The 15,590-nt window shown below is 38.6% G+C and overlaps 2 protein-coding genes across 4 annotated transcripts in view; one reads left to right on the plus strand and one right to left on the minus strand.

The window, feature by feature from the left end:
• Positions 1-15,590, plus strand: part of LOC6040571 (sodium-dependent serotonin transporter) — a 44,813-nt gene that overhangs the window by 10,800 nt on the left and 18,423 nt on the right. For both annotated transcript variants that reach the window (XM_038254280.1, XM_038254281.1), the window contains exons 2-4: positions 7,460-7,832; positions 9,859-10,505; positions 15,031-15,427. In XM_038254280.1, coding sequence (XP_038110208.1) covers positions 9,986-10,505; positions 15,031-15,427 — 917 coding nt within the window. In that variant the 5' untranslated portion in view covers positions 7,460-7,832; positions 9,859-9,985. The remainder of the gene's footprint in view (positions 1-7,459; positions 7,833-9,858; positions 10,506-15,030; positions 15,428-15,590) is intronic.
• Positions 4,667-5,788, minus strand: LOC119767036 (vicilin-like seed storage protein At2g18540). Of its 2 annotated transcripts, none has more exons than XM_038254283.1 (5): positions 5,674-5,788; positions 5,473-5,617; positions 5,310-5,410; positions 4,974-5,254; positions 4,667-4,908 (listed from the first exon to the last, which is right to left on the minus strand). In XM_038254283.1, the coding sequence occupies exons 1-5, from the start codon at positions 5,721-5,723 to the stop codon at positions 4,697-4,699; spliced, it is 789 nt and encodes a 262-aa protein (XP_038110211.1). In that variant the 5' UTR covers positions 5,724-5,788; the 3' UTR covers positions 4,667-4,696. The 2 variants fall into 2 exon arrangements, with proteins under 2 accessions (XP_038110211.1, XP_038110210.1); XM_038254282.1 differs by having other exon boundaries at positions 5,473-5,620.

Genomic DNA, 15,590 nt, shown 5'->3' on the forward strand with positions numbered 1-15,590 from the left:
GCACCAAAAAATATGCACTCGATTATCTCAGCACTGGCTTAACCGATTTGGACCGATTTGGTCTCATTCGATTCGTCTTGGGGTCCCATAAGTCCCTATTGAAAATTATGAAGTTTAGTAAAGTACTTCAAAAGTTATGCTAAAAAAACGATTTTGGCGTATGTCCGGAAGATTGTAAAAAGGGTGGTTTTTGTAAGAAACCTTGTCATGTTATACATTTTCAGAAAGGTATTAAAAAGACCTTTCCAATGAGCCCAAAACATTGAAGATCTGATAACCCTATCAAAAGTTATTAGCACTTAAGTGTTATTTATACACTTTTTGGAGGCCGGATCTCAGATATTTCAATGAAAATGATGTCCGGGTCCATCATGCGACCCATCGTTAGTTAGATAATCGAGAGACCTTTCAAATGAGCCTAAAACATCAAGGATCTGACAATCCTATCAAAAGTTATTGGCACTTAAGTGTTATTTATACACTTTTTGGAGGCCGGATCTCAGATATTTCAGTAAAAATGATGTCCGGGTCCATCATGCGACCCATCGTTAGTTAGATAATCAAAAGACCTTTCAAATGAGCCTAAAACATCAAGGATCTGACAATCCTATCAAAAGTTATTGGCACTTAAGTGTTATTTATACAATTTTTGGAGGCCGGATCTCAGATATTTCAGTAAAAATGATGTCCGGGTCTATCATGTGACCCATCGTTAGTTAGATAATCGAAAGACCTTTCAAATGAGCCTAAAACATCAAGGATCTGACAACCCTATTAAAAGTTATTGGCACTTAAGTGTTATTTATACACTTTTAGAGGTTTGATTTCAGATATTGTGATAAAAATATTGTCTGAATCTTCCATGCGAACTATCGTTGGATAGGTTTTTTTATCAGACCTTGCCGATGAGCCAGAAATATTGATGGTCTGCGAACCATATAAAAAGAAATGAGTAATAAAGTTGATTTGTTAAACATGTTAAGGGGGAATGTTGCTATTTTTACTGAATGTATTGACTTTATAAATATGAGGAAGGCACCAACCACCTAAAGGTGGATTAAGTAACGTTTTTTATTTAGATCAAACCTTTTTGCCATTCCCTGCCAATGTCAAACGAGGCAATACAATGTTGCGTGCTGGTCATACAAAATGCGCATTTGAATATTAGAAAAAAAACTGCATCTTGAGAAGGGATTTTCTAATCCATTTTTTTTTTGGCAAAGTTGTAGTTTTTTTCATGAAAAATAGATTCATAAAAAAAAGTCTATAAATTGAATTCTTAAAAATTCTCAATTCGAAACTTTTAGAAAAAATAAAAAAGTCATTTTATCGTTTGCGCTAGAGCTCAGGATGATGCAAAATGTGGTACCGTAAACCGGGGTGACTTTGATAGGATTTCAATTTGTTTTTAGAATATTTTCCAACAGGTAAGGTTTTTCTCAAGATTATTATTTTTAAAACATGTACTGGGGTGGACCACACAAAGTCCATGCACTATTTCGGAAAAAAAGTTTTTTCAATAACGTTTAGAAAAATAGTTACGTTAAAAATTCTTAGTTTGAATTCCGGGGTGACTTTGATAGTCATAGTTTTTCTAGTTAAAATCATATTTAAGATGTTCAAACTTCATTTGTACGTTAAATGTACCATCACTAAAGTAGCTGATATAGGTTTAAAGAAAAAAAAATCAATGTTTATAATTAGTTAACTAAGTGTATAAGCTTTTAAGCAAAATACATATAAATTTCAGGTAAAATTGCTAAAAAGTCGGAATTTTGCCTGAAATTTGTTAAAACTAGTTTTGTTTATAAAATTATCGATTTATATTGCATTTTATACTGAATCCGAAGCACAAATCACAAGTTTTCACATTTTACATGAAATTTGTTCAACTGAAATTGCCTATAAATTAAAAGAGTTTTTATAATTGTGTTTAAAAAACACATATTATTTATTTTTTACAAACTTTTTTAACCTTCTCCTAGTGGAAAATTGTCCAAAGAATCCGAAAATGCATTCCGTTTTCCGATTAAAAATCATGTTCATTGAGAAAATCATGACACTTTGAGAAGTTTAAAATAATGGCTTTCATCAAGGTTTTCTTAACTATAGTTAACTAACTTTTTAAACTTGTCAAAATTTTATGAAAAGTTCTTGTTGAGGTACTTTGAACACTTCTCTACCACGGTCAGTATGTTTCTGAACCATTCCTTACGTATTTTAATTGTACTCTTCATTTTGCGGAAAAATCGCAAACCTATCAAAGTCACCCCGGCTATCAAAGTCACCCCGTTTTACGGTACCGGAAATATGTTACAATAATGTTAAATAAAATTCCAAACATCATGTTTGGATACAAAATTAAGGTTATTGAGTTTTAGTTCTTTAAGGAGCAATTCTCTAAATAATCAGCCGATTTAGACCAGTTTTGATTTTTTTTAAATATTTTTTAATTTGGCTTAAATTTTGTGAGGGCCTTTCCTATGACCAAATAAGTCATTTTGTGTTGGTTCAACCACACAAGGCTCCAAACTATTTTGGCAGCTGTCCACATAAAAATGGTACGTAAATATTCGACAGTCTGTATCTAATGAAGGAATTTTCTGATCGATTTGGTGTCTTCGGCAAAGTTGTAGGTATTGATGTGAACTATTCAGAGAAAATAGGCACGAGATTTTTATTTTTTTTTCACAAAAATTCAATTTCCCAAAATTTATATGTTTAAAATTTTGAATTTTTCAGATCTGTTTTTGCATCCAAGTTATGATTTGAAAAAAAAAATCAGCTGAAAAAAATCACTTCGATTTTTCGTATAAAATCAAATTTGCAATCGAAAAGTATTTCACAGATTTTTTATGAAGTGCACCGTTTTCAAGATAAAGCCACTTTAAGTTTTATACAAACTGGAAAATTTCCATTTTCCGATTTTCTAAAATATCGTCCATGGTTTTACTTTCCTGAAAATATATTTTCCTAAATGTTCAGAAAATTCAAAAAAAAAAAAAAGATAATTTATGTTTTTAAGTCTCAACCAAAAAGCCTTTTATTTATCGTCCGAGTCACGTAGTGGTAAAGCTTCCGCCTCGTAGTAGATTGGGGGTCAAATCCCGACTCGGACCAACACAACTGGTGATCGTTTCTCTTCTGGATTCGATTACTTAGTAACGGGAAGGTAGTGCATCGTCACAAGCTGGACCTTATCAACGACACCTTAGGAAGGCAACCTATGGAATGTTAACATTAATCTTAACATACACACTGAATCCGCATTATATCACTGAATCCGCATTGTAAATGCCGGCCCCGATACACTTCAACAGTTTTTCCCCTCAGGAACTGCGAAAGATTTACTTTATAGCATTGTCTCATAAACTAAGTGGTCAATGTAAAATATAGAAAATTTGTTTAATTTTTTCTGGTCTCTTTGATAATTTTTTTTTTGAAATTTTGGTATCAACTCTATCATTTGAAAAGGGTCCACCCTTTTGAAATGTTAGTTTAAACGTTGTTTTTTTCTATAAACGTAGCTTAATGAGATTTGTATGGAAAAAATAATGATAAAAAATGGCTTCTTTTGACATAGGGAATGCGTGAGATAATGGTATTCTCTAGTTTTTATATGTTTTAAAAATGTTTTTCTAACAACTTATGACTTCTAATTGTTTTTTAAGAAGAGATAAATTTTATTAATTCGACTTCAACCTAAATCCGTTTGACCCCGCTATTCGGGATATCAACTTTACTCCCTTCCCGGGAACCGTTGATAAATAATCGTTTATCATCTCCCGCACTGTGAATCCTTCGACAGGGTCACGCCCAGGATGGGAAAACCCTTTTACAAAAAAAAAAATAATAATCTGATTCAAGTGCTCGACGATAAAAAGTCGTCAGCAAACCAGGACGAAATTGTTGGTCAACCCGCGATTGACATTTTTTGTTGTTGGTGGGGAAAAGTGGTTAAAATTACGTTCAATTAAAACGGCTTAATTTAAATATTTTATGGGTTGGGGAGAGAGTAATCTTCGTAAGTCTTTCGGAACAATCGATTTTTTTGTTCGATGCGCACACAATTGCACATTTGTGACCCTCGCGGAAAATGAATTCCACCGATACGTTGGCATTGAACAGCGGAATTGCCGTAAATCATTCGTTAAGGGGTGGAATGGTACACATATATATATTTATAGTACAAAAACTTTCCCCCAAACGGACGAAAATGAACGAGTGCATTTCACGCCATTTTTCATGGGCGCCCCCTCAAGGAATGGTGGCTCCCCAAGTTTATTGCCACTATTGTGGGGAGTAAATTTTCCGCCTTTCTTTCCAAATGCCAACCGGCAGCCGGAACCACTTTATTAGCTCATTTGGTAGTGGTAGAGCAGTGGCAATGAACAGACTGAATACCTGTTGTTTTGTCGGGTGAGAAATTCAATTAGACTGCTGTGCAACGCCGAGGAAGTTGGAGTGAATTATGACGAAATCGATAATAAAAAGGATTTTCAATTGTTGCACTTGGAAGGTTAGAGCTGATAACACAGTAGGCGTCGGAACTTGGTAGGCTAATCCATCCCCTAGTCGAGGTTGTGGTCTTGAACGAACAGGAAATTTATTACGACCATTCCGCACAGTAGGCGTGAAGGAATTAATTGCGAAAGAATCAATCAAATATTAACTGTCAGCATCAGACAACTGTCTACTAATCGAGGTTGCCTTGCCAGGGTTGCGGGTTGACGAAGATGCTGGAGACGGTTCCGCGGAGGCTCTCGATGCCGCGATTCATCGGAACCGGTTTCGGCTTCGAGCTGGACGACTTGCACCACTCTTCGTAGATGGTCCGCGAGAGGTCCTTCCGCTGGGTTTTCAGTTGGCCCTCCAGGCGTTGCTGGGCGAGGGACCGAAGTTTGGTTTCTAAAATTGGAAAAGAACAAAAATAGGTTTGCGAGAAAAGGTGGGCAAAATTTCCCCAAACTTACTCTCCTCTTGCTGATTGACTCGACTTAGCCAAACTTTAAAGTTCGATATGCTTTCGTCGTTAGGAATCCATGCTTTTGAGGTAGATTGTTGTACCTTTTGCTTTGATTTGGTTTTCTGTAGCTGTTTCGCCTTTGCTTCCGCTTCCTGTTTCTTTCTCTCCAGCCATTGGTTCCACTTTTGCTCGCTTTGCTCCTTCCGTTTTTCCTCTTCCAGTTTCTTTTTAAGTTCTTCTCGTTTCTTTCGAGCTAGCTCTTTTTCTCGCTTCTGACGTTCTGCTTCACTGAAAATTCATCCTAAATTAATTTCAATTCAAAAAACGATTTCCAAAATCTTACTTTTTAACTTTAAGCCAATTTTTGTGCGCTTCCGGATCATAGTCCCGCCGTTTCTTGGGAAGTATCTTTGCCACCGTAGTACTCGAGCTCGTGTCTGAGTTCTAAAACCACAGAAAATGAGTTTTCGTATATTTTTTTTCAGAAAAGAGTCATCAATTCCTACATAACCTTCCCCAAAAAGAACCGCTGCTCCTCGCAGCGTTCCGCTGGTCACCGTCGAGGACATCGAACAGGCATCGCACTCGTCGTCCTCACTGTCCGTGGAAAGTCCTTGGTCTTTTGAGATAAAAACCGCATTGTTAACTCTCCTACTGGAACGATAGTTGCTATTTTTTCGTTTTTCAAAATTAAATTAATTTAGTACCGAGTCTCGTTTTCCAGCGATCCAAACAATTCCTCGCAGAAACTATCCATCTTTTCCGTTTTTTTTACCACCGTAAAGTATGAATCTCCCACTGTGCTTCGCTTTCGGTGACAGCTTGGGGGGAAAACTGCTCAAAAGTTCAACGCTTGCCTCGATCGCTTTGCGATGAACTCGAATCATATCTTCACAACTTTTTTCCTTCTAAAAAAATAATATTTTTCGCCTCTTCTGAACAGATTTATGCTCACAAATATTTGCAGATAATCACCGAGTCCACCTCCAAGGGCAACCGGTTAAGCTGAATGGAAAATGCGAAAAATAAAAACACATCTCCTCGGTCCGGTTTTCTTAAAATTCGGGCTAAAGCTCCCGGAGGGGAGGAGGAAATTGGGAGGGGACGTCCATAAACAGTTTATCTGTTGCCGCGCCGCAGCCTTTCATCTACATCTTTGGCTCTGGCCAGAAGAGGTGTGTTTGTTGCCTTCGGGGAAAGCAAGCAATAGAAAATTTTGCTTTTCCCTAAGAGATTAAGCGAATTAGAATCTTTGCGGTGTGGAAGTTGGCGGAAGTGTAGTTACAGAAGTGAGTGCAAAATAATTCAAATCTAACCCGGTTGGTTGGATTACGATCAGAGATGTAGCTTGGGTCTATGGCGCCTTTGGGTTTTCAATAGTTTGATGATTTTATTTATATTTTGTTTTATTGATTTCTGCAAAAATCTGTGAATCAGTCCTTTCACATTTCCTTAAAATCAATATATTTTTTAAAACTTCATCATCCTGGTACGAGAATAACCCATCCCTACTGGTCTCCCAGTGAGCAGTTTTACTTTTCAAAGGGATCTGAGTTTACAGAGCCAGCCAGGAATTGAACCCATCACCTTCCACTTTAGCAAAGTCACAAACAACACTTTAGCAAAGTCATTCTCGAACTCTACAATCGAAAATAAGGCAACGATTTTTTTGTGATTCGATTATCGGAAGTAAAATGTTTCCAAGGTCTTCGGATAATCGAGTCTGGGCTCCAACATTCAACAAAATTCTGTTAATGCTCAAATCAAAGTTTTGATATTCAAAGTTTAGTTTTTTATCCTCTCCAAACCCCTAGGTACGATGCTGATTAGGACTCTTCTGCAGTTACGTGTACTTTGAGCTTCGAAGCAAAGTAAACATTTGCATTAAAATCCTGTTTCGTTTGTACAGCAACTGGAATACAATCGATATTTATCCTTTGCGTTGCGTTGTTTCATATCACAATGCCTACTTTGTAGTCCACCGTGCGTCTCCATCAAGCTAAAACATCTCTTCAACAATGTTTCAACAGCTTCGTCTCCCTTGCCACATCAGAGCCTACTACTACCTTTATTGTGGTTTCATAGGAAAAAAAATATGTCGAGCAATGTATTTTATTGTCTTTCCCCTTCGTTATCAGTCAGACAATCTACTTCCACCGTTTTGAACGCAATTTTTCTTTCCGAAAAATGTGGGCAAAAATATAAAACGTTGACGAAGTCATTAGCGACATCGGAACATCCGAAAAGCATTTAGTCCGTAAAAACTGTTTTAAACGATACGCTTTTCTATACGCACGCACGTACACAAACAGACTTTTTTCCAAGGCTGAAAAATCCCTTTTACTTTTTAGTGGTTTCGCGTGCACCTTTGTGGCTGATTTTTATTCTTTGAAACATAAAAAATGATACACACTGAAAAAAATCCTCACCAGAAAACCGCGACTTAAGCTCTATTGTGTTTCCCTTTTTCTCTCCCCCAAATTTTCTTTCTAGAATGTCCTCCCACCCTCGGGTTCATCATCCACAGCATCCGCTTCCGGCAGTGGCCATCGGAACCGTCACCGCAGGTTCGCAATGACATCGTCAGGTAATAATGAGCCCCGGTACAAAGGCACACGAGATTAGAATCTTGAAGTGGTCTGTGGTGGCCATCGCAGCAGCAGCTTCCGCCAACCTAACCCAAGGGGACCCAAGAATCACGTGGTTAAGAAGAGTTAAGAACATAAAACAACACGCTGAACGGGGGAGAATGGTTTTTCATTTCCCGAGTTTGGTGGAAACTGAGCCACAGATGTAACAAGGAGGGCTCTCGTCAGAGACAACGCAGAAACTCGAGGTCAACCTGCTGCCTTTTGTCATTTACTAGGTAAGTAGGGAGATTTACATGTTAAACGCCGGTATATTTTTTCTGCGGGTTTAATGAAAACAAAAAGAGTTTGAACTTTTGGCTTATTAAGCGGTAGGCTGCTTGGATTCTTTGTTGTATGTAGGTTTTAAGGCGTAGCAAGCTGTGTAAACTTTAATAAAACGTCTTGAAAACGTCAAAGACAGCTGTGATTTCTCTTGAAATACACGAAAGATTATTACTTTATGGTCAATATTTCAAGTTCGGTATCTGAAAAAAAAATACATTTCCTTAATTTTACACTTGGTTTGTCAATGCATATATCTGCAAATCTCACCTAGTATAATAAATGAATGCAATCCAACAATAGCAAAACAAAAAAAAAAAAAAGATTGCTGAAGATTTACATTTTTATTAAAAAACCTGTACTATTCGAAATACATTAAGGTGTTAATGTTTTTTATGCAATTAGGACACTTTCAGTATTATTTTTGCAAATTTAAAATTTGTAGGCCACCGATCAGAAAAAGAAACAACATAATCGAAACATCAGGAAAAAATATGTCGTAATTACATTTATATTTTGCAAATTTTCAGTAGAAGCATAACTGTAAAGATGTATCAAGCAATTTAAAATGCTTGTTCCTTAAAAATGTTCAAGGTTGGGCTTTAAATATGAAATTTAGTGTTTTATTTTTATGTTTTGCTCGAACTTTAACTTTGACCTTTACAAAAAATTTAGTGAAATTTGTAGGAGACTATTGTGTTTCAAACTATTTACCTTAAGAAAAGTTTAAAGATTTTTTTATGAAGACTCAGCATGTTATGATACTTCTTGCTTACATTGTTTTGAAACAAACTTTTAATTTAGTTTTTCCCCTTCTCTGGTAAAAATTTACTTCAACCGAAGATATAGATTAAAAACTGTAAATAGAACTTTATTAAATATCTGACAACCTTGTTGTGAGACATCGTAACATCATACATCACTTCAAAGAGGCACGGATCGCAAAATTAATACAAATTGGATTTTTGAAAATGGTGCGAATTTTGCAAATTTCCTGTTTTCCGGACCGAGCTGCTGGCGGGTGTGAGGATTATTGATCAAATCAATTTATATTTTATTTGATTGTTGTTACTACTTTATATTCTTCTTTCAAAATTGGCCCGAATAATCAGGAGGCAATTTTTGAAGAGGACTTCAAACTCTAATAGAAATCAAAGTCTAACTAACTAGAAACAATTTGAAATGATTTTTTCTGCATTGAAAATAATCTGTTAAAATATTTAGAATTTTGCTGCAATTTCGATGTTTTTCGTCAATACCAGATATTTCAAATTAACAAGATTGTTAATTGTTGATTGCTTACATTATTTTTTTACTTTTACTGCTGGGAAAAATTTTAAATTTTAAATATTTTAAAATAAATAATAATATTTATACAAAAAATCCAATACATTAACAGTACATTACCTATTTAATGATGTAATATAGCTGCAATAGTATATTACACATTATCATTGGTAAAATTCCACATAAATGTTTTCCTGACAATTAAGTTCACCTCAGGAAATTTTTAATATTACAGTAAATTTTTGCCTCGTTTCAGGATTATTTAAATTGCTAAACATTTATAGAGGCTAGATTACATCATAAAAATGTAATATTACACCATTATTTCTGATCAGGAAGGGAAATTCAACTTTCTGCGTGTAAATCTCCTATTTGTCATTTCAAATAAATAAGATGTTTTGACATACCATTTTTTTTAAAGCAATTATGACAACCTGAAACAAAAAAAAATTGAAATAGGACATTTCAATTAATTCATATAGGATAAAACAAAAGTTACTATGCGCCATGCATATGAAAATTCTATAAGTTCTTTGCTTTTATGATTTTTCTTTTCTTTTGAGTTCACATTATTTTTAATGGGAAGATTGCTTACATCTTTATTTTTTTCAGTTTCTTGTATTTTATCCAATAAAGATTTTTACTGATAGTTAAGAATAATTTCAGAAATTGAAGAAAAACTTCATTCCACAGTAAACTCAAAGGACGTATTGACCTACTACCGCTGTCCTAAACCTGAACTCTTGTATGCCGACGCCTGAGCCAATAAACCCAGTCGAAGCAGAGGAAGAAGAAGAAGCGGAAGCAATCGAGGAGCAAAATGACGAATGATACGAGTACGGCGAACGTCAACGCCGCCTCCTACGATCCGCAAAGCAACAGCTGCAAGAAGCGTGAATCATGGCACACTAACGGCGATGCCACGGGGGACGGCGGCCCAGATGGGGCGGACAAGGACAACACCGATGGCAACGATCCGGATTCGAACGGTTCCGGGACGGCGGGTGGCGGAGACCAGGCTAAGGAAACGACCACGTTGAATCCGAAGGGAAACAAGGAACGGGCCATGGTGGTCACGCTGGCCGGTGAGCGACGGCGGGAGACCTGGGGCCAGAAGGCCGAGTTCCTGCTGGCCGTGATCGGATTTGCGGTCGATTTGGGCAACGTTTGGCGCTTTCCGTACATTTGCTACCAAAACGGTGGCGGGGCGTTCCTGATTCCGTACTGCATCATGCTGCTGTTTGGTGGACTGCCCCTGTTTTATATGGAACTTGCCTTGGGGCAGTTTCACCGGTGCGGGTGTCTCTCTATCTGGAAACGGATTTGTCCGGCGCTCAAAGGTAGGATTCTCGTTTGATTTTATGATATTTTTGCTCTCGTGGGAAACGCGACGTGGGAAGGCATGGGTTGCAATCATCTATCCGCAGAGATGAATAGTTTGTGGTTCATATATCCCTGGTGGAAAACTGGGACGATTTTCTCTTACGTTGTGGGTTGGAAAATTTATCTCTTGTGTCAGCGGATTTTCTTCTATTTTTCCGATTTCTTTGTATTATTTACTTTGAACGTGAACAGTTCCAATGCGGAAGCAATCAATGATTTTTTTCAGTAAAAGTAACTGTAACTGAAGTTATTTGTTTCTATAAAGTTATATTTATGGAATGGCCCACGAATCAATAGCAGCGACAATTGGCGACCATCAATTTGTGCAACAACTTAGTAAGCCAAATGCCGGGAACAAAATCGAACGTGACTTTTCCTTTCCGCAGCATTTTCATGGCAAACTGTGTGCATCTTCCACCTGAAGAAAAACCCACGCCGCGTGACATGCCACCGATTTGCTTCTTTACCTTCCGCTCACGGCCTGCTACGCGGGGAGCTCACAAGTTGCAAGATTTTTATCCCGAGCGGAAAATTCCTTCGAAACGGGCAACAACTTTTCTCTTTTCAGCCGAGCTTTCAAAGTACACTGTGTGTGTGCAAAGAAAAGCACTCATTACGAGATGATTTACTACCCTTCACTGTCTTCTTCTCCGTTGGGAAAAGCCAGCCTGGTCTGGCCGATGGTGCCTGCAAGTAGTTCGATCCGTTGGAAGAAAGAAACCACCACCGGATTCGTCACATCCTGGGTATTTTTTTTCTTCTTGCAATCACATCGGCAAGGAAGGGTGAACCAACATTAAATCAAAAAGGGAAAAGCCCTCTGATGCTCTCTGAAGTTGGTGTCTGATGATCTGTGGCTTGCTACGATTGGGAATGACGGTGGCGCCAAACTGATACCAAAGGTAAACAGTTTTAAGAACTCCCTGCCGTCGAGTTTACGTTTCACAGCCTGCTACACTGGATGACAAAAAACGGCACAAAATGTTATCAAGACTTTTGAAAAAGTTTATTTTGCGCTCCAGTGTACATTTTTCTTCCGTGGTTTCTTGGAGATGATGACGAAAAGAAACGCTAGCAAACGCCAAGAAAATATCAAGGTAATAAAACACGTTCTCAAATATCGGTTATCTATCGGCTTGCTTGGATCTCTGGGTTTGAACCTTCAACCTTCGCCGTCTTTTGGCGCTACTGGCTGGGGAAACCTCTTCATGGGATCCTGCCTTCAAATTTGGAAGTGAACCGGAAAAAAGCGAGTCAACGATTACAGCAAACGCGCTCAACGCAAAGTTGAAAGTATTTGACTTGGCCAAATGTTTGGCTTTGGTTGCTTTAAGAGCGAAAAAGAATCGTTTCGGTGATGTGTGGAGCAATTTTGTTTGTAATTTATTTTGATTGAATTTGAAACTCGAATAAATCAGATTTCATCAACAATTTTTAGGCATAATCCTCGAGAATTTGAAAATCTGCGGCCTTAGAATAAATGATCAATCGATAAAATAACTTAATTTTTGCGGGTGTATTATTATTTTGAAAAGTATTTATTTGAAGATAAATTTTTAAAAATGTAGACTTCAACAGCTTAAATTTTACTTCTGAATTTTAATTTCTTGCATTATATTGATTTTAAATACCTCAATACGCTTCAGTGAATTGTTTAAATAGCAATAAATTACATGATATTCCTATTCCTTGAAATTCTACACTGATCCAACAATAACTACAAGTTAATCGTCTTTGATGCTACATTTAGCACAAAACGTGTCACTTGGATTCATTCATGGCCTCCTGAGACCATCGCTTCGGCTTCACCGTATACACAGGTGGTGAGAAACCAAAAATCAGGCCAGTCATCCGTTAAAACTCCTTCTCCTAGCTCTGGAGTCAAAGGATGCAGGAGAGGCGCAAGAAGTCTGCCAGGGATAATAACTTTAAATTGTTTATGAATAGACAATTTATTTCGCATTTATCCGATTCCAGCCTGCCGACACCGAGTTTGTGCCGCCTCCGGGAGGGTAAAGTTGTGAATATATTGATTGCCCGGATTGAAATGGCACGGAATTGAATTAAATTTTATGTGTCACATGAAGAACGGGTCGGATCGTCGGGCGTTGATGGGAGGACGGATGTTTCAAATTAGATAAGAAAGCCTAACCTCAGATGGCCTTGATAGTTCTGGCAGGAGCAAAAACTTTAATCGTCAGCGTGTAATCCTTCCGTAGTAGGCGATGAACTTGGCCGAAAAGTTTGGCTGATTCCATTAAATTTCCAGCAAATTTGCCAGCTCATGCTCAACCGTTTAAGGGTTGGCCTACTGTGATTACAGGGATGATGGCGGCCAAGTGACGGTTGTGGCAAAGGGTTAACGAGAGATAATGTCACTGGCAGAAGAGGGCATGACTTCGAGAGACAGTCCGATCGTAATTTTGCTTGGGTTAGATGCGGGTTGTACGATGCAACGTACACTTTTCATCTTCCGTCGCCGACGGCTTCTTTAAATTAGTACAATCATTGTCTTGTGTCTTGTGGCGTTCCCGGAAAGGGGCAGCCTCGTATGACGAAACTGTTCCGAGCAATTAATTTGATTTTGCAAACTGATTTCGCTTCTGTTCCTGCAGAGTTGTACCAAGAAGGCAATAGGTTGCTCATCGAAGTAGGCTATCCTTCTTCTAGAACCAGCTCAACAGTAAACGCTTTTATTGTAAGACCAAGCTTAGCCATAATCCACTCTGGAGCCACCACTTCTCGCCCAGCCAGCCTACTATACGAACTCCATTCCGAGCGGGTGACAATAATGACAATGTGTTGAGTCGTTAAACGCGCCGTCGTCCTTCTTTCTTCGTCGGACGAAAGCATGGCAAACAAACATTTTATGCTGCCTTGGGTTGGGTTGAGTTGAGTTCGTTAAGCACCTTGTTCGTCACTTGAGCACAGCAAAGTGCGGGAAAATAAAATTCGTCGAAAATAAACGGATCCAAGTCGGCTGGACGTTTGGAATGTCGGAAAACCTTTTTCGTACCCCGGTTCGCCCTGGTGTGGAGTAGGCCATGTGATTCGTTAGGGTGGTGTTGGTGGAAATGCGTAGCCATGTGCTACTTGGATTAGTTTGTTTTTCCACTTCTCTTTTCTTTTTTTGGCGGCGCCACCCAGAGCAAACAACCGCAAAGGTTTCCACATTTGTGGGAGGGGTGGAAAGTTATTCAACAAGTGGAGCTTTAGGATTTGTAGTACCGCAGGTTACTGTCAGATTTTTTGTCCTTCCTATGAGTGCTTTTCGAGCTTGGCAGATATAGAGTAGGCCGTAAAAACAAGAACGTGGCATTTTCAAGGCTTTTTGGGATCAGACGTGGTGGAGTTTGGAAGTGTTTGTTTGTTGTTTGATTTGTCCAAATGTGTTACAAATTAAAAAAAAACATAAGTTACTCAAACAAGTAACAAATAAGAATAACTTGGATACTTGATTTTCTAAATTCAGTCAAACAATTTAATAGAAATGCATTTTCAGATTTAATCTAACAATTAAAGTGCTTCAAAAAGATACCATTTTTTTTGTCGTAAGCGTAGATACCTACCCAGTTAACGTGTCGCAAAACCACAAATACGAACGAAAATCGATCAAATGTCTCCCGCGAGTGCACTTGAGAGAACGGCAGTGTTGGGGCCGGCTCGCAAAACAAGCCGAAAGTGGCCACTTGAGCCGCAACCGGAGGGGTCGTCTGATGCCACATAATCGAACCAGGTGTAACGTGTTGGGAAAATTTGGAATGTTTTCTTAATTTTTTTTAATGTTTGTTGAACTTTCAAAAATTGTGCAAAAAGCAAAACAATGTGTAATTTTCAAGAATGAATAAATAATTTGCTGAATATTCACATTGTTACCACTGTGTAAGCTGGATTTGTATCAGAAGAATCAGGTACATTTTGCCGAAAGTTGTTTCGCCGAATGACACATTAGAAGCCCCCCCCCTCCCCCCCCCCGACAGAAATTTGTTCAAGATTTGTCTGAGGGTTCATTCAAAAACACCGTAATAAAAAAAACTCTGCGTGTGCCCCCCCCCCTCCACCCCTTCTGTCTGAGCCTGATCAAGCTACTGCTTTTTATTCATAGATAAACAAAAAAGCATTGAAAAATATACTTACTCGCTAAAATTCCTAAAAAATCTCATTAATTTGTTCAACGGCGAATAAATTCCCTAGAATTCGTTTTCTGTTGATCTTCCATGTGTTAAATTTGAATTCGGCGAAACGACTTTCTGTGAAATGTCTTGTATACATTTCAGAAAATTCAAATTTACATTTATATTTAGCTCTCTGGGCTCGTAAATTATCCACATGTCTCGATAAACTGCTCAACTCACGCGGTCAATGAAGCACTCATGGCCAACTTATCCGATTGCTCGATTGAGTAAGTAATTTGGCACCTGTTTTCCACGAGGACGTCGCCTACCGTTTTCTCCTTTCCTCACTTTCTACTCTACTCCACAGGTGTTGGCTACGCAATCTGCTTGATCGACATTTACATGGGCATGTACTACAACACCATAATCGGTTGGGCCGTTTATTATCTGTTTGCCTCATTTACCACCGAGCTGCCGTGGACGAAATGTGGCAATGTTTGGAATACCGAGGCGTGCACTCCGGTGACGGCCTTTGCCAATGCGACTGCCACCGTGGCCACCGGATTGCTCAACGGAACGACTACGTTGGTGGACAGTATCTTTACGAACGCATCTACGACGATTGGACCGATGGTGCAGACCGTGCTCAATGGAACGACCCAGACACTGCTGATCTCCACATCGACGGTGGCTACCAACCCGGCGTCGGTGATGGTTGGGGGGATTGAAATGGTCCGGACCAGTCCGGCGCGAGAATTTTTCGAGTGAGTTTATTAGCTATTTTTATACACGAGCGCGCACCTGCATTATCGACTTTTACGACAGAAATCCCAGCGTCGTCGCCTACTGTGTGTCGATTTCTCGTAAAAATGTTCCCATTAAATCCCGCGAAGTGGTCATCTCACTTCCGGATGTCATCGAATTTAA

Source organism: Culex quinquefasciatus, chromosome 2, assembly GCF_015732765.1.
Source record: "Culex quinquefasciatus strain JHB chromosome 2, VPISU_Cqui_1.0_pri_paternal, whole genome shotgun sequence".
In the NCBI taxonomy this organism is placed as follows: Eukaryota; Metazoa; Arthropoda; class Insecta; order Diptera; family Culicidae; genus Culex; species Culex quinquefasciatus.